Below are 21543 nucleotides of genomic sequence, written 5' to 3'. Positions count from 1 at the left end.
TAAAAATAAAACTGTTCTCCAAACACAGACGTTATCAAAATTTGATAACGTCACTGTCGTTTATGACATCGGGTTACATTTAATGTAGTCTGGGAGACTTCGCCTCAGCGCCTGGACAGCAGGGGCGCGACCACTGCGTTCTGATTCAAATCAACAGCCAATGAAGAAAAGGGGGCGGGATCCACATGCAGTGGGTGTTGCATGTAAATAGGAGCGACGGGAAGCAAATTGCGGCCGCCATTGTTGTGTACTGCTGTTTGCCTCTGGTCGGACTGTTTAGACGAGTTGCACAGCTCTCAGACCGGGAAGAGGCGTGTCCGCTCAGATTCTGAGCGTAAGTTACATCCCGCCCACAAATACCAGGGCTCTGGCCCAGAAGTTTCCTCGCCCCTCCCGTTTGTATGCGAGAGCTGGCGAAAACTTCTGGGAACTCAGATTACATTTAATGTAACCCGATGTCATAAACAGAGTCACAGAGTCACATACATGACAGACTCGCCTGGTTGATTTGTTTCTTTTTGGAACTCAGTTCTTATTTAATACGATCTAAGATTTCTCTATGGGGAATTTCTATGGGGAAAATAATCAGTGACCCAGGGGGATAGTGCCCTTTAGTGTCATCAGTGATGTCAGGACTTCGGTACTCTATCATCTCCATAATATGGTTTCACAATGAACTATGACTTTATTTCAGGGGGAGAGTGTTCACTACAGGTAATTTTGTGGTATCGCTCAGCATAAATAAGCACACATATTCCAACAGCATGTTCATACGTCACTGTTTCCCAAACACTGGGTCGGGAACCATTTGTGGGTCACGTTCACATTTTTATGGATCGCGACTCAATATCTTTTTAGTTTCCGATTTCGAAAGAAAGATAATAAAAAATTAAATAAAAAAATTGACACTATAAAAATATATTTTTTAAAGAACTGACACAAACATACATTAAAAAAAAAGAAATAAATCCCATAAATTGAAAAATAAAATACACTTTTAAGAAGTAGTGAAAATAGCAGATCTAAAGAAGCAATGCGACGCGTTGTGAGCCGCGGAGCATGTGGATCGGTTATTTTCACTAGTTTGGGTCCCAGGGAGACGTCAAATGTCTCTTTTGGGTCTCCAGCTAAAAAAAATGGGAACCACTGATGTACCTGATATGAGCCCGTCTTGGCAGAAGACCCCCGGAGGACAGGGAGAGCCCGTTGTGTTGTCTTTGGGGTTGGGTACGGTGGCTCCCATCAGACAGATGAACCCAGCAGCACAGGGTCCAGAGGGTCCCATCAGACCCTCAGAACCACAGAACTGACCGGCTGGACACGCCACGCACTCACCTGAAAACACACTCACACAATGAATGGCCAGGGGTGGAAAAAGTACTCAATTTCTTTACAAGTTTCAATACTGCAATATCGAAATACTCTGTTACAAGTAAGTAAGTCCGGAATTAAAAATGTACTTGAGTAAAACAAAAGTATTGGTATCAAAATGTACCAAAAGTAGAAAGTACTCATTACGCAGAATGTCCCATTTCAAGTTTTCAAATGTATATAGAATTTAATGAATGAAAATAGCAGATCTACAAGCTCACAATGCGTCGCATCGTGACGCATGAGCTTGTAGATCGGCAATTTTCAAATGGCCGAAATGTATATAGGGCTGAAGTGGTTGATGTATGTTTTGTAATAATAATCAAAATCTACATAGTAACTAGTAACTAAGGTTTTCACTTAACCACTTAAAGCCCATTATGCTTAGGCGGAGCCCCTCAGGGCTCTATGCTAGTGTATTTTCTGTTTTCGCTCTACATTAAATATATTCACTGAAAATAGCTGATCGACAAACTCACAACGGGTTGCAACGCAACGCGTTGTGAGCTTGTCGATCTGCTATTTTCCTGCAAAAGCTTTTCCAGAATACGGATGCTGGGGTTTAAATGATTAAGTAAAAGTAATAATACCACAGTGTTAAAAATACTTTCCTACAAGTAAAAGTCCTGCAAAAAATGTTTAAGAAAAGTAATTGGCATCATTAAAATAACTTCCAGATTGCAGCTTCAAAGGCTCTGTAAGTGACATGTTTTTTGTTAAAACAAAAAGTTTTGTGTTTTGTTTTTGTTAAAGCTCAGATAGTAATCAGTGCTACAGAGGTTGTTATGTAACAGGGGTCTTTTTCAGACAATTTTCATTTATCAGCTTCAATTTGATACTGTTCCAGTTACAACTTCTGTCTGCTCATTTATTTTGTTTTATCACTTCCAATTTCATCATGTTGTTGTACTGAATATCAGCACGGCTGGGATTATCTTTAGTACTATTCAGCTTGTAGCTTCAAAACACAGTCATGCTGATATACAGTACTATGGAATCTAAATAATCGTCATTGTCACGACACAGCTTTACATGTAGGTGTACAGAAGTGGGTGATATTCCTATTTTCAAGTGTCTTCCATAATTTGTAGTTTTCGTGAGAAGAGAGGATAGATGTAAGGGAAGAGCAGGAGAGGAAATAATTAAAACTAAAGAAAAATAAAAAAGACAGAGGCTCCTCCTTGTATGATATCTCTTACATTTCAGATTGCACGTAAACTTCAGAGCAGGGGTCATCGCCATGCTGGCTTGTGGTGGACATTTTGGTCAAAATTCCATTTTTGCCACAGACATACAAAATGAGTGGACAATAATATTACCAGAAACACATAAAGAGCTAGCCCTAAATGACCATAACAGGTCTGTAACTCTGAGAGTGTACAAATCGAACCAAATGGACCCTTACGGGTCCATTTGGTTCCATTTGTACACTCTCAGAGTTAAGGCGGTCCTGTCAAATAAAACATTTGAGAACCACTTTTTTGTTGTTGTTTTAGAACCACTGTCCTAGTGGACTCCTAATGTGCCATAGTGACGTAGTAAATCAGTGTCACATATTCTGACGAAAACCTGGAGACTGACCTTTAGTAATTGGGTCTTATGATCAAAATAAGAACATTATAATGGTGTGTAAAAAATAAAATCTAAGATTTGCCACGGACGAGACCAAGTCTTTGCCACGGACACATTTGACATATTGATGACCCCTGCTTCAGAGTAGTGTTTCCCAACCTGGGGACCGAGAGGATATTGCAAGTGGGCCCCAAAATAATTTACAAAACACTATGCTTTTAATGGTAATATAACAACAAATTGTATCATGGTATTTTTTCTGTAAATAAAGATAGAAAATAGTTTTCATTGTGATACTGATAAATAAGGACTTTAATAACAGTACTTTATAGTTCCACTGATCCAAGCCACAACACAATTGATTGATTGATAATTAAAATAACAATGCTCTGAAAATGCACACAGCCCATCCATCTGATGCAAGTGTTACGTAGTCAGATGGGTGGGCCGCAAACCCTTTTTAGAGATTTTGAAGTGGGCCCTGATCCAGAACATTTTGGGAACCACTACTTCATAGCATAATATACTATATTTAACCCATTTAGACCGGGAAAGCATCTGTGTCATTTTAGATTTCTTTGGCTATTGAAAAATAGCAGATATACAAGCTATCAAAAAATACATTTTGTAGAATCGGCCTCAGGTCTTAATGTCTTAAACCATTAAGACCTGGAACGCATCTGTGTCACTTTAGATTTATTTGGCTATTAAAAAATAGCAGATGTACAAGCTCATAGCGCGAATCGCCTCAGGTCTTAAAGTCTTAAACATGTTCCAGTTTTCACCTGTAGTAGTGAGGCCTCGTGTGGAGCTGTATGTTCCCAAGGGACAGGGTGCAGGTGGCCTCTCAGGACTCTCCCCGGGGCAGATATAACCAGGCGGGCAGGGCAGAGGACTGGAGGCCCCAGTGGAGCTCCAGCTGTCATTGCTGGTGTTACTGGGAGGGGTGTGGCAGTGGAAGCCAGGGGGGCAAGCATTACACTCCCTTTGGCCTGATAGATACTGGAACCAGCCTGTATGGGGAAAGGCACGCACGCACACACACACACACACACACACACACACACACACACACACACACACACACACACACACACACACACACACACACACACACACACACACACACACACACACACACACACACACACACACACACACAGGGGGGGCACATGTAAATCATGTTGCATGTTGTTTTATGTTTATATTAGATACAAGCGGAAAAGGGGGTTGCGTAATCAGCCTGCCCGGGGGTTATTGTGCTAACTAGAAGCTCGCCCCCGCTACGCGGGGGCTCGCGTCTAGCCCGCGGCCACGCCCACGTAGCGCCCGCGGCCACTTGGCAACTCATATAAGTGGCGTAGCGTCATGAGGGTCAGTGGGGCCGTGGCTCGGTCAGTGAAGACCCTGTAGTGCGGATGATATGTGGCATAGAGGGGCAGATTGTAAATCCCCAGAGGAAACATCCGTGGGCTACCATTGGTTCAGCGATGTGTGCGGTCGCCCTGCGGCCCCTCCTCCTCCACCAATGTGCAGTATTGAGAGCCCTGACGTCACAACAATTGGAGCGATGGGCACTGCACTGTGGTTGGTTGGGGTACACCTAGGGCCCAGGTAGAACCCAGTTAAAGCCTGCATGGGCAAACCCAGGTAGGACCCGCCTTGGTCCCACATAAACATGGGTAGTTGGGGCCCACCTAAGGGCCAGGTAGAAGCTACTTATAGCCTGCATGGGCATCGCAGTTGGGACTGAAGTGGATGCCGCTGACATTGCTGACATGGGGTCCATATGGTTTAGCCCACCTTGAAACCATATGGGAACTACGCTGGCATGCTGGCTGTAATGCAAACGCTGCATCATACCTGCAGTGTGTAGTTTGATGTTGTGTGTGTAGCAGATATACCTGCAGTGTGTAGATCAATGTCCATATGAAAGTCAATGCCGAGCAGTGTTTTTTTTCCCCAGCAGAGTTTCTAGTGTCTCTGTCTCTCTCTGGAAGAGGTTGCACATGAACTCTGCAGCCGCACTGAGGCGCTCCAACACAAACACTCTGACATTAAGCTGCTTCACACAACAAACATCAGCACGACACTGCTGTTTGTCCAAAAGACACAATATCTCCTCTCCCACCGACGTCATGTGTTCATTTATCGACAGCCGTACAGACTCCTTTTGACACATTTTACCTCGTTTATCCAGCTCTCACTGACTGATCGGGCTGTTATTTTGCTGCGATCAAGTCAACGATGTGAGAGATTAGCTATCACAGACGGACGGACAGGGGGTGAAACATAGTCTTGCGCCATGCCTTTCGGCCTGGCGGAGACAATAAAAAAAGGAAAGTAAAGGAAATGAGCATTTCTGCAACAAAAGTAGTCAACAAACTATACTATGAAAACATGGGCCACATTGTCAAAGAATGTAAGAAAGAGGCAGTCATGTAGAAAATAGCCGATCTACAAGCTTACAAAGCCTCTCAACGTGAGGCGTTTTGAGCTTGTAGATCGGCTATTTTCACAATATGTACTGTACTTGTGGAACGGAGTCAAACAGAATGGGGGGGTCCCCAGATCAAGTACGTTTATTGGGGGGGGGGGGCGGCGTGAAAGGGTTGATAAGCACTGCTGTAATCGGAGGGAAATTATCTGAAATTACTACATGACCATAATGCAGCCTAACATGCGTTGCACGGGGCGGTCCTGCCATTACGTTAGTTACTGTAGTTGCTGTGGAATAGTTCTCCAGAAGACACACACAAACATACACCATCTCCAATGGACTAACTGAGCAGCAATATTGACATTCACCACACGAACGTGCATTGTTGACAAAGTGATTGCACAGCCGCTGCAGGCATGACAACCACGTTAGCGTTAGCGACATGGCAGCTATCACAGCGCCCTGTCCGTCGTCGCTGGGACTAACTGTGATGGCTACAGCAGTAACAGCAAGCTGTCTGCGATGCCATTGTCTGGAGACTGCTCTTAGCGTGACACGACCAATGAGAGTGAGCGCTGTAGTTGTTGCTAAGATACGGTGGCGTCTCTGCCCCATAGCTTGTAGATCTCTCACGCATGATTGGCGTAGGCTGCGTTGCCAGGTCTGACTGTTTGTATAAGCGATTTTGGGCTTATTTGGGTGCACTTTTGGGCTCGTTTCCATAGACCACGGCAGCGCTTATTTCTTTCCCGTGACCGATGTGGCAAAAAAAGTGCAAAACGAACCATCCGGAAGTAAATTGCGAGATGAAATATATAGCACTTTTTGATTATTAGAGAAGGAGACACATGTGAAGGTTGAAAATGAAAGGTAGGAGATTATATAGTTTTTCATGAGGGATTTTTGTAGCAAGTTGTGAGAGAATTGGGCCACTCCTGTGGGCGGGGGGCTGATTAGAACCATTGGGGTTTGAAAGGAGACGCTCTCTGTTTGAGTGATAAGATACAAGGTTGATTATTGTGTTCAGGTGCCAGTACCTCGCATTGGCAGGGTTATTGCGTGGGTGGAATAGAGAAATAGACCCCCCCCTGCCTACCCCACCATCTGTTCATCTAAATTGATTTCATGGCTCATTTAAGCAGTCACACCAGGCCTGAGTCAAATTAATTAGACTGAGCTTGGACAAACCTGTTGTGCATCTGCCCACTCAATAATTCAGTATAACCACACACACACACACACACACGCACGCACGCACGCACGCACGCACACACACACACACACACACACACACACACACACACACACACACATGCACACACAGCCTCTGTATAGACAGTACATCTTTACATCTGCTCTTTCCTGTACCAATTAATTTCTGTAGCGATACAGTATCTTATATGTTTATACAGCAGGGCCAGCATGGCCATGCAGCATGACTGTATGATTTTACTACTGTATGACACCGTACGACACCGGACCGTATGACAAGTGTACATAATGATGACACCGGAGAATAAAGAGCTCATTAACCACTTCATTAACCACATTATGGTTGAGCGGAGACCCTCAGGGCTCTGTGCTAGCGTCTTTTCACCTTTCTGTTATTTATGGGGGAAGCTTTCACTGAAAATAGCCGATCGACAAGCTCACAACGAGTCCCAGCGGGACGCGTTGTAAGCTTGTCGATATGCTATTTTCAGCCAAAGCTTCCCCTACAATACCGATGCTGGGGTTAGTATTTAAACCAAAAATCCTGTTGTCTGTCCCTGCTACAAAGCCCTGGTTTGCTTGACCACAAAATACTAAGAATGATATTTAGACAGATGTTTGATGTTTACTTGGTATCCCACTTACTTGTAGCACGTTTTATTCGCAGCACCTTTTCCTTTTACTCTTACACTTATTTATGCTGTCTATTTGAGCGAAATAACTCGGTTTATTTAAGATACGGGCTCTTGAGACCACCGAACACACATGAATTTCCACGTCACGTGAGTAAAAGCGGCGGAGCAAATGCTTCACGAAGCATCCTTTTAAATGAAGAAATAAATCAAACTGTCAAATGAGAAACGAGGGGCCAAATCCCTTGTCTTGTTGATGTATTGCTTGTAGTTAATACCGTGAGGACATGGCGTGCAGCTGTCTTGGGTCATTCCTCCAGTGTGGTTTTGGTATGTGCCAGCCGGGCAGGGTGCAGGCACACTGGTGCCCCTCTCACAGTAGTGCCCCGCCGGGCACACACCTCCAGAAACACCCCACACAGGGGTGGAACTCTGAGATCCCTCCAGACAGTAGAAACCTGAATGGGTGATATCAAAAGCATAACACATTTCTGCCTACACCTTCAGGACTGTCATCACTTTAGTTCAAGTACCCAAGGACCACTTACAGTGACTTAATAATCACACTATAATGCAGTATTTAAAGGGGCTACACCATGAATTAAAAAAATATATATTATATATAAATATTGCCCCCTAATACGTTTTAAACAGGTTGTAAGCCTAAAAAACACCCAGATATTTTTTCTCACAATCTGACCGTCTGTCATTCCAAGCTTTTTCAGCTGCAATACCAAAACGTCCTATTGGGCAGGGGGGAGCTACTGAGCAATTCTGTCTGGCCATCGTCAATGCAAAATCAGTGCAAGTGACATCACTTGCACAGCCATTCTGAAATGGCCTGTTCAGACACGCCCATTCAGGAAATCCATGAAATGAGCATGAATGACTGAATGTTAAAAAAAAATATTTTTTTGGGTACAAGAGACACTGGGGAGCCCAAAAAATACTAAAAACCTAAAAAAAAATTAAATTCATGGTGTAGCCCCTTTAACAGTTATTGTAATGCATTATTACAACTATGATAATCTGCTTGTTATAAGCATATTATAATACAATGATGCAAGTTGGAAATGAATGCCCAAATATTCAGTCCAGTCTGTGACGCCAGCACTATGAAGTCATATTGATTATTATTATCATATGGACTCCATATATGGGGATTTGCGGGACAAAAAGTTACCCCTCTATCTGTCTGTCCCTATTATGCCCAAATATGGATATCTCTGTATGTGTCTGTTTGTATGCCTGTGTCCCTTTTATGCTCATATATGGAGTTCCCCGACGTCTTCAGTATATGCCAATATATGGGCATATATATGGGCCCATGTATGGGCATATCGGTCGGATCGTCGGTTCTGGACAACCAGATCTCCATAATATGCATATGGACAACCGCCTATCCAACCAACTCGACGCCAGGCACCACACTCCCTCGGGTCCTTGTCGATGCATTTAAAGCTGCACATTTTATGGCTCCCTTTAGAGTGCATGGACAAGTGCAGGATAACATGTGAATGGGGTATAATGTATCAATGAGCAGCGGTGGAAAGTAACTAAATACATTTACTCAATATTGAGGTACTTTTACTTATTTCCACTTATCAATAGGCAAACATTTTACTTTTTACTCCACTAGAATAATCTGAAAACTTTAGTTAGTATTTATAGTTACTTTGTAGATTTTAATTATTATTACAAAACATACATTAACCACTTCAGCCCTATTTAAGCTTTGGCTATTTGAAAATAGACGATCTACAAGCTCACGTGGTGTTGCGATGCGACACGTTGTGAGCCTGTAGATCTGCAATTTTCAAAAGATTTGAATACATTTTATACATAATGATACTTTGTGAAAAGGGACATTCTGCATAATGACTACTTTAACTTTTGGTACTTTAAGTATATTTTGATGCCGATACTTTTGTACTTTTAACTCAAGTAAAAAAAGTCCAGAAAAAATGACCAGACTTCTACTTGCAACAGAGTTTCTTAATTGCAGTATTGATACTTTTACTTAGGTAAAGAAATGTAGTTGTTTTTTTCTCCACCACCGTCTAGCAGAACAACAACAGTGTTATCTCTCACCTGGCAGACAGGGCCCAGACGCCGCTGAGAGGCCTGGTGCTGAGCAGTAGAAACCTGGACTGCAGCTGATACACTGATACGCCTCCACCAGTCCACTGCTCGCACTGTCACCAGATAACAACCCATTCAGACACCTTCCTACTACAAATAGAGCTGTTCCCACACCAGCATCGGGAAAAGCTGCCGATATATACAGCCTAAAACAGCCGTCTTTCAGCGTCTTTCAGCGCCCTTGGGCTTTTCAGCCCAAGGACCCCTTAGCTTTCTCATAAATAGCTTCATAGACTTGCTTGACAGCACTATCAATGTTGTATAATGTTGTACTGTACAAATGTTTTTTTGCTTATTTTTTTTACACATTAGTTTCTCTATTAATTCATGTTAATGTGTATTTTCAGACATCTAACCACTTAAAGCCTCAATACCAAACTTGGCTCTGTACTTGGTCTGCTATTTTTTCCCCTCTACACCAAACTTCTTTGACAAAAATAGCAGATCCACAAGCTCACATGTGTGCTTGTAGATCGGGCTTGTAGATCGGCTAATGTTCCCCTCACTCCCCTCAGAATCCCTAGGGGTCCCGGACCCCCTGTTGAAGACCCCTGGCCTAAAATGCTGGTATCGGTATCAGTGACTAGATGCCATTTCCACACCACATAATTTATCATGTGGTCATATGTCATTTACAGTAAATGATTATTTTGTATTTTGAATGCTTCAGTTGATGTTGCACTGCTGTTATTCCTAGATCAGTGATTCACAAACCTTTTAATTTCAAGGAAAAAGATGGTATCGGTCCTATCATTTGATAAAATGCATCAATGTGATTTTATGGCACATAAGGAACATTTAGTGTTCATTTAGGGCCGTTTACAAGCCCATTTGTCAATGTCCAACACTCACGTTATACTGTGACAGAATGAGATGTGTGGCTCCGCTTAAAACTGTATGCATGAATAAATCATTATCACTGACAAATAGAAAACAATCCTCCCACGACGAAAGTCAGAGAGATTATTTTGGTTTATCACCAACCTCTGTTTAAATGAATTATGAATTATGAATGAATTATTATCTTTCTCAGGTCAATTATTGTGCTCATGGAATAAAGCTGGGGAACCAGTGACCTTCTGATTACCAGTTACACACACATATATATATATATATATATATATATATATATATATATATATATATATATATATATATATATATATAGTTATTATTTAGTCACAAGCTCTTGATAATACTTTTCATTGGTTCAGTATTTATAAAACCCACAGAAACACTCAACCACTTTCACTTTCACATAAAATGTTTTTTCAAAAATAGCAAAAAATAAATAGCAGATCTAAATTGTAGTATGACAAAGTATAGGTCGTTAATTTACGGGAGAAAAAAAGCAAAAACATGAACAAGCTGACATTTGGAGATACAAGGTTTCTGCCTGACAGCAACATACTGTATATAGTACACTGTAGGTCTATGACAGATCATTCACCTGAAGGTTCCCTTTGGACAGGGCTGAGGTGTGGAGGTCTCCTCGGGGCAGAAGAAGCCAGGAGGGCAGGGAGATCCGGTGAGGTGGTCCAACGGCGACGGTCCAGAGGCCCCGCCCAGGCAAACAAACCCTGCAGCACAAGGTCCACTAGGGGAGCTCCTTCCTGTTGGTCCACAACATCATTCACACATACTCAGTGGTTGGAAAAAGTACTCCACTTTGTTACTTAAGTAAAAATATCAATACTGCAATGTAAAAATACCCTGTTTAATCCTAGGTTAATTTGTATTGTATCACTTGTTCGGTGTATTCGGCTGCTTTTGCAGTATAAATTGGTAGGGTATAGGCTGCGCAAACTTATAATTCGTCTCTGTGTAAATCTGCCAAAAAATTAGTCTTCGAACGAGCAAAAGGGGTTCATTCTGTGTCAGTGATGTGATTCATTGTTAATTCAGTTGTGTATTATCCCTTTTGTTCAGCCCTTTTGATTAGCTCGATCGCTTCATTCATATTGTGAAAGGGTGAACTTCATTCATTTACTTCTGATATTTGACATATTCACACTAGTGTGAGAGCGAGAGGTTGAGGAAGGCCAACCTCACTTTTGAAACGTGTAAGTTCGGCTGTGCCAGTCTCTCATTGTAACCCCATTTTGATAAACTTTTGAACTTCTGGGGGGGGGGGTTTCTTTTAGAAAGGGGGGTGTTAATGGCCAGCCGTATTAGTATTTGACCCACTCAGTGATCGTGTATCGATTGATCCCTTCGTCTCCCTTTCCCCACTCGACAAATCTTGTGTTCCCTTGTGTATTCATCAGTGATCGTGTATCCGATCATTCGTTTGTGTGTGGATATGCTCAAGACACTTTTTCTGTGTTACATTAAATTCAGACTTCATTCTAACATGTGAAAGGGTATTTTGTTATAACCCCACGTACTATTTTTTTTTTTTTTTTGGATAATCCATTAGTATTCTGGAACTGGTCGAGCATATCCACACATTAAAATATGAAATTCGAGAGGTTGAGGGAGGCCACCCTCACCTTGAATGTGAACTTCTAAATTTGGCTGTGCTATTCTGTCTGTTTTGGCCCTTCTAGGAAAAACGTCTTGGGGAAGAAGGTTTTTTTCATAAAGGGTGTTACGGCCAGCCATATTTTATTCTGTGTAATTAGTTAATTTCTTTAGATATATTATAGTATTTGTGTGTTGCTTTTGCATTGTATTATCCTGTGTTTCCTGTGTTCTGAGGTGGAGTGAGTGGTGGATAATTGATGTGGTGGAGACTTTGCTGCTGATTGCCAAATGTCTCTGACAGCTGTGGCCAATGACACCTGCATGTGGGGAATCGTCCCTGCAACTGATTCGCTGGTTCCCTAATGATCATGGCTGCTGATTGGGCGTGGCCTCTTCTACTCTTCTATAAAGCCTCAGTTTGAGTTCATGATTACAAACGACTGTCAGCTTCACAGCAGCAGAAAATCGGGTGCATTTCGCCTTTCCGACATGTCGCCTTTCCGACGTTAACGAACCCTATACCTAACCCTAACCCTAACCGCACGCGGAAGCCACTAGTCGGAGTGGCGAGATGTCGGAATGGAAGGAGAACCCCCAGAAAATCAATACCTCTGTCCTCTCACCCAAACCATCCTTGTTTGTCTTTCTGTAGGAAAGACTAGAGACCGTGACCCTTTGATTCTTCGTATTATGTTTAGATTGTGTGTGTTTAGTTTAGTTGTTCTATGTTATAGGTTAGGCATCTTCAGTTCATACATCTTTTCGTAACTCTTTTTGTTTATAATAAATATATATTCCGTTTTAAATCCTTTGTCCTTTTCGTTTTATGTGGGCCCTTAGACCCCTAGACAAAGGGTCGTAACAGTAGCACATCTACAAGCTCAAAACGTGTGACGCTGTAGTATGATCAAGTAGGGGTGTTAATTTACAAGAAAACACACACAAACTTCAAATCTGGAGATAACCTGCTTTTTTTGTGTGCCTACATTTACATGCCCAAAATTGGGACACCAGGTGTAAAGTGGTTAAACATGGACACACACACACACACACACACACACACACACACACACACACACACACACACACACACACACACACACAGGCAGCATAATAATACCTGGTCCTCTGCAGTACATCCCAGGATCACAAGGGGAGCACTGCCGCTCCACTACCAATCCTGACTGGTTGGAATAGGTCCCTGCCGGACACGGATGCTGACCCGCCGATCCACTGGGGCAGTAGAATCCTCTCTCACATGGAACAGGAACCTCCATTCCTAATGTTTTCAGATACGATAGAACCAAAGGCAGTTTTAACCCATTCAATCCGGGAACGCATCTCTGTCATTTTAGATTTCTTTGGCTATTCAAAAATAGCAGATCTACCTAAATCATGAACATTTGTGCATATATTAGACTTTTTTTTGTTTTTAAGCGGACATTTGTAACTCAAGTCTTATTGCTTCTGGGAATCCCTGGAACGAATAGTTTAGTTATACTAACTATAACTAAATACTAACTCGCTTTAAACAAACATTTTGCCGCACTATGAGCTTGTATATCTGCTATTTTTTTAATAGCCAAAGAAATCTTAAAATTACACAAATGATGCATTCCCGGTCTTAAAGGGTTAACTACAGAAGCTTTTTTTTTTTATATTTACAAAACTACCAGTTGTCAAATAGCCTGTCTCCCTAGCCCAAATCAAAACTATAACCTAAAATAATTCCTGTTCTCAAAATACAAGTGAGGACACCTTGATAGTAGAACCCTCGGAGCCCTGCCCCCTCCCCTCCTGTAAATATACCTTACGATTCTACTGAGCTTTATTCCAATATGTTTTGTAGTATATTTGTATTGAATGAATATTTGTGTGGATGGTCAGAGCTCACCTTGGTGCTGACAGTAGGATCCAGCAGGGCACGGTTCACAGCTGTCCTGACCTTCATTGGGCTGGTAACTGCTTGGAAGACACGCCGTCTGCCTGGCACTGCCCTAAAATATTAAAACGCTTTCAACCTGGTATCCAATTTTTGTTAAATAAAAATGCCAAACATTTTAAAAGAAATCTGAAAATGTTTTTTAAAAAAATCTAAAATGTATTAAAAAAAAACAAAAAGTTTCAAAGATTCTCAAATGTTTTCACAAACGTGGAAAGAAATTGTGAAAATACAAGCTCACAAGGCGTTGCATTGCGATACGTTGTGAGCTTGTAGAGCTTGTAGAGACATTGGCCCTCATTTATCAATGCAACATAGAAACCAGCTTAAATTCGAGCCCAGGAGTACCACCACGTCCACGTGGGATTTATCAAGAAATCGTATACAGCCAATCCCAGTGTACAAATCGTCTGAGGCTTCATAAATCTGACGGCTGAAACTGACCGTCATTTAAATAACATGCCCTTAAATATTCTCGAAACTCCCCGATTTTACGACACCGAAATACCGGAATACAACCCAGTGGGATTATCATGTATTCCGTGACGGTACACTCTTTGTCAAACAGTAGCCCACATGAATGACACCGTGATTGTCATGAATGGAATACGTTCGTATATTCATTTAACCATTACCGAGCAGTGCACGCTCGACTTACAATATAATAAAGCAGTCATGTATTCTCTGTGAGTCACGGGCTGCCGTGGCACCAGGTTTAGCCTGGCAAGGCTATCTGAACGTTTATGGAGTGATTGATGAATGAATGCATAAACATTAATGGGTGAAGGCTGGTGTGTGCTGTGATGGTGATCTCTGATCTCCCGTGGCCGAAATCCACTGCGTGAAGATAACGATTTACCCTTAAAAACCAGATGGCACATAACTCCAGAGGACGTAGCTAGCTACTGTATATAAGTTTGGAGACCTCACTGACCATGAAAAGATTACAGCGGCGATTACACCGACTCCAGAAAATGCTCTCGTATAAGCACTCGTATAGCCTATAGGTCTGAGCCAGATCTGTATCTCAATGACTGTTAAAGCACTTGTTTGAATGATTAAGCACCTAACTTATAACATTGCAAATAGGCTATGTTAGGTTGTTTCCATCTCCTGATTGTAATTGCTTGTCATTGTCACTTGGAAATAAAACAATGATAATAATAATACTTGTGTCCCTTTTAGTTGTTGACGGGGTGTAGGCTACAGTACATTTACATACGTAGAATGTGTCCACTGCATTTAACCATCCTAACTATTAGGAGCAGTGGGTGCCATTAAAAGAGCTACACCATGAATTGTAACTTTTCCTTCTTTTTTGTGTGTTTTTGGTCTCCCCTATCTCTCTTATATCCCAAAAAATACCCAAGTTTGAGCACTCAGGCTTTCACAGCATATCTGGGGTTTTATGTAAATTGAGGCTTGATTTAGGCTCAAACCTTTTGAAAAACGTTCGAGGGACATAAACAATATTACATTAAATATTAAATATTTGTTTTAAATGCATGGTGTAGCTCCTTTAATACTGCACCCAGGGGTCAGTTTGGGGTTAAGATGTCTTGCTCAGGGACACTTTGACACATAGACTGGGCAAGCCGGGGGGAGAACCTGAAGACAGGGGAAGGTATAAAAACAACAAGTTAGCCGCACAGTTGGTGACAAAATATTCATTGAGGACAAGAGATCAAACCAATGTTTTGAACAGCGAAGACGCTTTCTTCAGGTTGATGGCAGCTTTGCTGTCCGAAACGTTGGTTTGATTTTTTTCTCTTATCTCTTAAATATTTCATGATTTAACCCTTTAAGACCGGGAACGTATCTGTGTGTCATTTTAAGATTTCTTTGACGATTCAAAAATAGCGGATATACAAGCTCATAGCGTAGAATCCCCAGAAGCAAAGATTTGAGTTACAAATGTTACAAAATGCTTTCAAAATATATATATTCAAAGACCCACGATTTTCCATGATTTTCCCCCAAAATAGCAGATGTACAAGCTCATAGATCACTTGGTGCCGTGCTATGAGCTTGTATATCTGCTATTTTTGAATAGCCCAAAGAAATCTAAAAATGACAGAGATGCGTTCCCGGTTTTGAATGGGTTAAGCTGCAAGCGTGCGGCTACTTTGTTGTCGGCACCTCAGGAGGACTGGTGTGCGTTGCACCCCATGTGAACCCTGTGAACTCTGGCAAACAGCCAGGGAATGAGCAGCAAAGCACTTGAGGATGTGATAGGATGCAAACAGACAGCGCGCCCAAGGACATCTACTCACACAGTGACATCACAAGCAGCGTTCAGTAAACACTGTTTGACGTTGCGCCCGCAGCCGGAGGGGACGTATAACGACTGACCTTCTCGCAGTAATGTCCAGCTGAACAGACGTGCTGCTGGGGTCGAGCGGACATCTGTCCCTGGGGACAGTGGTAGCCCTCGGCGCAACGACCGCTCGGCACCGCCAGGCCGCTCTGCTGGCAGTAGAAACCTGGAGCACACTCCTCGCACGCCTCCACTCCAGAGCCACCGGTGAAACCTGAGGGCGTGATTTATTTATGCAAGGACTTATGAGATTAATACACGCCAGTGGTGTAAAGCAACTATAAGTACATTTACTCAAGTACTGTACTCACAATGTGTCGCGATGCGAAGCATTGTGAGCTTGTAGATCTGCTATTTCAAGAGATTTTTGTATACATTTTATACATTTGAAAACTTGTGAAATGGGACATTCTGCATAATGAGTACTTTCTATTTTTGGTACTTTAAGTACATTTTGATGCCAATACTTTTGTACTTTTACTCAAGTAAATCTTGAATTCCGGACTTTTACTTAACAGAGTATTTCTACATTGCAGTATTGATACTGAGTCATAGATGTCTGGCGTCACAGGCTGATTCACTTAATCCTATTTTTTACAGTACATAACAGTACATAAGTACATAACTGGGAACTTAGTTATTAATATTCTGTGCCAAACGCAACTGGAACGACGTCAGCAGCAGCAGGCTTGAGCCTCGTGAGGTTGCCCCCACGACAGATACACCAGCCAAGCGAGTGGCCTAACTAAGCAGGTTTCACCTTCAACTTGAGCAACATATCACGATTAGCACAAACATGCGTTTTTCCTCTGGCGACTCTGGCAATCAAGTATAAATCAGGCATGAGGGCGTGCAACGCAAGTCGTTAATGTTAATTAATACATTGATAGATGCATATTGATTTCGTTCCTGGGTGATTAGCATTCATCCTCCCTCTCCATGCCAGCAGAATCCCTATCAGCTGCTTAATCGTGCCCGCTGATATCATGGGAAATGGTTTCTAAATGCATAATAATACTGCTTTGATGCAAAATATTCCCTCCGCGTCTCACATTCATAATCATTCAAAAGGGGTACAGTGCATTTTAATGGAATTTCAGTCGCTCATCACCAAACACAAATTCAATTATGTGGCTACACCACTTTGCAATTGAAATTTGTCAGAGTGGCCGAGAGGGGAACGAAATGCTCAATGTTATGTAGTCTTAATCTCGTCTCTGCATCCCTGAGTAGCCAAGTTCACATCAAAATCCAATAATAATAATACATGATACATAAAGGGTCAAGTGTCGTACATCTACAGTATATTTAGCATACTTTACTTTACGAGTATGCGTGCATTTTATTAATTAATTGCGCTGGATAGAAAACCACCAACGAGTTGCCCTGACATCCCTTGTCACAAGTAGGGTGTCGATGGGGTGCTAAACCGGCATTTTTATTTTTATGCCAAGGCCAATTTGTTGTACTAAACCGCTGCTAAACTGTTATTTAAAAAAAGGTGTCTAAACGGTGCCAGAACTGATACTTTTCCATACAAATAAACTGTCAAAGACATTTTTTTCTGGTTGTACTACAGGCGGACACTTGGTTTCATACTGAGAGTCTGCTACCAGTGCTGCCTTACTTTGTACTGATTCTAGATCAGCCTAAAAAAAGTGACACAACATTACAACACGGTACCTATTCGGTTCTACTAATTACATGGTATCGGTAGTATTGGATGTGGTGGTACCAGTTCTAGTATGGTACCGGTTCTCGGTACTCAACCCTAGTCACAAGACCCAGAGTGTGTTGGCTATAGAGAAATGAACCAGGTGGTGAAACTGGTGTTTTAGCATGGAAACTGCAGGTCTGCTATAACTCAGAGCTTTTAAATCAAAGCTATAGACATTTCTGTTTCCGCTGCCTGTAACTGAGGTTTGGGTTTCATTTCTTTGGCTTAATTTCTTTTGTAAAAATCACAGATTTTCTTTCTCCAAACACCAATCTAAATGTTTTTATTTAATAAAGAATAGAGATCTACAAACTAACAACGCAGCACACAGCAACTTGTTTTGAGCTTGTAGATCTGCTATATTTGCTATTTGTCGTACACAAAATGATATACAGTAGGTCTTAAAGGAGCAATTTGGCCATTTTCAACCTTATCTTCATATAATAGGTTCTCACTAATGCTCATTATAAGATGGCACCACATCTGTCTGCTCACTCTGCGTCTCATTGGTTGGCTGTGGACAGTTCAGAAACCTGCCTATCAAATTACATCATAAGTGGAGATTCCAAGCTAATAGAAACGACAGCGTTAATCTTCCTGAAGAGTTAACATGCTCAAATAGAAGTCATTGTTCTTGCAATAAAACTTACTATAATACATCTTGAAATCTTGTTTGAAATGACCAAACCAAACCTACAGATGATGTCAGTACTGGTAGGCAGGTTTCTGAACAGCCCTCCTCTGAGACACAGAGTGAGTGAGACAAAAATCGCACCATCTTATAATGAGCAGTAGTGATGTAATAATGAAGATAGGTTGAAAGTAATCTCTCAAGAACAGATTCAGCGCTGCGCTTGAATCTGTCGGTAGCCATGTTGACAACCCATGTACATTGGCTACAAGTGAGCGAGCCATCAGATCAGGAAGCAGGCCGCACTTTACCCAATCAAATGTAGTGCCGAGATGTGTGCGGCTCGTTCCCCACTGGAAACAAACCGAAACTCATTTAACAATAATGTCCTCGGAGCTGACAAAACCACAGAAAGTTAGTAACATTTTAACTTGCTCTTTCATCATAGAAACAAGTGGGCTTAATATTATTATTATGGAGGGTGATGACTAGGAAAAACGGACTGTACATGTCACTGTGTGTTTATGTTTTTGTCTTTGTCGTGTACTGTATGGTATTGTGTATGCTGCTGGTCTGTGTGTCCAAGACAAATTTCTCCTACGGGAGACAAAATAAAGTAACCTTGAACCTTGAACCTTGGGCTTATAACCAAAACGATCCATGTTCTTTGGGAGAAATGGTGTTAGTGTTCCGTGGAGAAATATTGTTAATGGGAATGAAAACATAGTCGCACCACTGGAAGTGGAAGGCTGAAGGCAGACCAAAACCCAGGTTTCCCTGAGCACGGGTCCTCCGTACAGCTCCGCCCAGAGTCAAATGAACAAGTGAAAAACTGCAGAGGGCGCTGTTTTTCCTTTTTATTTGACGATGGGTTCCCAGATTGGGTTGAAAGTGGATGAAGTGCTTGTGTAAGTGGTTAAGGATAAGGTTAGGTCATCATACTTTTCATGGTTCCAGGAGGACAGGGCAGGGGGACAGGGCTGCCCCGGGGACAGTAGTGTCCCGTAGGGCACAACATGGCATGGGGGTCTGCAGAGCCTCGGGGACAGAGGTATCCTTCATGGCAGGGACCAGCCGGGGCATGCAGACCAGTCTGGTTGCAGTGGGAACCAGCATCACACGGCAGAGGAACAGCTGACCCCAACGGACAGTAGAAACCTAAAAACAAAAAAAAAAAGGACAGTCATAATTTATACCAGCTCGAGGCAAGCTAAACAATAAAAACTGCAGTATTAAATCCATATTATACACAACTCCTTTGAACACTGTTTCAGAGACATAGCTAATTTCATTCTTATGAATCTATGAATTTGTATGTTTTAACTTTAAAATCTGCAGTTAATTTCTTTGGCCACCACCAGATGGTGGCCTGGGCTTTAAAGCCACACCCCTTTTCCCAAAAGCCACACCCCCTTTTCCGGGTGGGGTGTATAAGAAATGAAGGGCACACCCCCATTTTGAAGGAAACACCGACAATCCTTAGCCTGTTCCTTGACCAGCTCTCTAGCGAGCTGTAAAAACAACATCTGCAACATGTTACGCTTGATCTATTGCACAGGTAAAATATGGATATAAGAGGTTTCTGCCCGACAGCAATAATACGCTACCAACACGTTGCATATCTTGTAAATCAGTTATTTTCAGCCAGTGACACAGAAATTGATTGTTGTTATGATGGCAAAAAAAACTGAATGGACGAAACGTGCGTTTACATAGCACTTTTATCCAAAGCGCTCTACATAGATTGTGCATTACATTCACCCACACATTCATACCCGATGGCGGAAGAAACCATGCACCAAGGCACCAACCTGCTCATCGGGAGCAATTAGAGGTTCAGTGTCTTGCTCAAGGACACTTCGACACTAACTCTATAGGGGAGCCCCCCAGCCCGGGATCGAACTGGGAACCTTGCGGTTTCCAGTTCACTCTACCTGGCCACTACCCCCGAGCCACTGCCGCCCCAATGTGATTCACATTTGGGAAATTGATTACATAAATTATATGCTCAGTATTGAGTATGAAGACAAATAGTTAATAACTCCTGGCATAAGGGGATCGAAGGTGGGGAAGGAATGTGTGCTTTTACTGTTAGAGTTTGATGTGTGTAGAATACATACCCCTGGGACAGACGTCTCCTCTGAAAGTGGCACATGCATGGTGTGTCCCCTTGAGACACGACGCTGTGATTGTAACGTTCTGGCCCAACTCTGACCATGGACCAGGTACCATTTCCATCCAGTCTGCATCTAACCCTATAACAGTAAGTAAGTAAGTAAGTGAGTAAGTAAGTATGTAAGTAAGTAAGTAACTAGTGAAATAAGTAATTCATATGTAAATACGTATAATTTTACTTATATAGCACGTTTTAAAGACAAAGTTGTAAAGTGCTGTACAAGATGCAGATGTCATTATTAGATGTTGTGGAGGTATGCTAAAACAAGGATGAATTGATAATGATAAAAATGTCTTTCATTGCAAGGTATGTTTGTACATATTATTTCTGTCTCCAATCAACCACGTGGCTTTAAGGTATATATAACCTTGAAGGCAAACATTGAACTTACTGCAGTTCCCAAGGAGGCCTCTTTTTTGTTTTCCATAACAAACAGTGAGAAAAAAATATTATTCTACCTGATGTGGCGGGGCTATCAAAGCAGGACAGGTTGTGTTTCCAGAGACATGGGTCTGGTTGTGTGGTGTAGAAGCCCATGGTTCCACATAGACAGCTGATCAGAGAGGAGTTGGACTGTGGCTCAGGACTATCTGAACCCCGAGAACAGTAGAACCCTGGGGAACATGGACCTGAAACATACGGAACAGTAGAACCTTTGGAAACATGGACCTGAAACATACGGAACAGTAGAACCCTTGGAAACATGGACCTGAAACATACGGAACATGTTGAACCCTTGGAAACATGGACCTGAAACATACAGAACAGTAGAACCTTTGGAAACATGGACCTGAAACATACAGAACAGTAGAACCCTTGGAAACATGGACCTGAAACATACGGAGCAGTAGCAGTGGTGTAAAGTAATGTATTCAAGTACTTTCTTTTTTTACTTGGTGTAGAGTATTTCCAATTCTCAATACTT

At 42.1% G+C, this 21543-nt stretch overlaps 1 protein-coding gene across 1 annotated transcript in view; it reads right to left on the bottom strand.

Moving 5' to 3' along the window:
• LOC311050527 (uncharacterized protein) overlaps positions 1-21543 on the bottom strand; it is a gene marked incomplete at both ends in the record, with an annotated part of 68014 nt that overhangs the window by 14009 nt on the left and 32462 nt on the right. The window contains 11 exons of the mRNA XM_084064612.1: positions 1156-1335; positions 3729-3956; positions 7506-7685; positions 9319-9422; positions 10820-10982; positions 12956-13114; positions 13730-13832; positions 16130-16308; positions 19385-19600; positions 20563-20697; positions 21077-21232. Of these exons, the coding sequence (XP_083920738.1) occupies positions 1156-1335; positions 3729-3956; positions 7506-7685; positions 9319-9422; positions 10820-10982; positions 12956-13114; positions 13730-13832; positions 16130-16308; positions 19385-19600; positions 20563-20697; positions 21077-21232 (1803 nt within the window). The remainder of the gene's footprint in view (positions 1-1155; positions 1336-3728; positions 3957-7505; positions 7686-9318; positions 9423-10819; positions 10983-12955; positions 13115-13729; positions 13833-16129; positions 16309-19384; positions 19601-20562; positions 20698-21076; positions 21233-21543) is intronic.

This window comes from Gymnoscopelus microlampas (genome assembly GCF_963454915.1).
Source record: "Gymnoscopelus microlampas genome assembly, chromosome: 8".
Classification (NCBI taxonomy): Eukaryota; Metazoa; Chordata; class Actinopteri; order Myctophiformes; family Myctophidae; genus Gymnoscopelus; species Gymnoscopelus microlampas.
The sequence above is the reverse complement of the archived record's forward strand: the minus strand, read 5'-3'. Positions and strand labels throughout refer to the sequence as shown.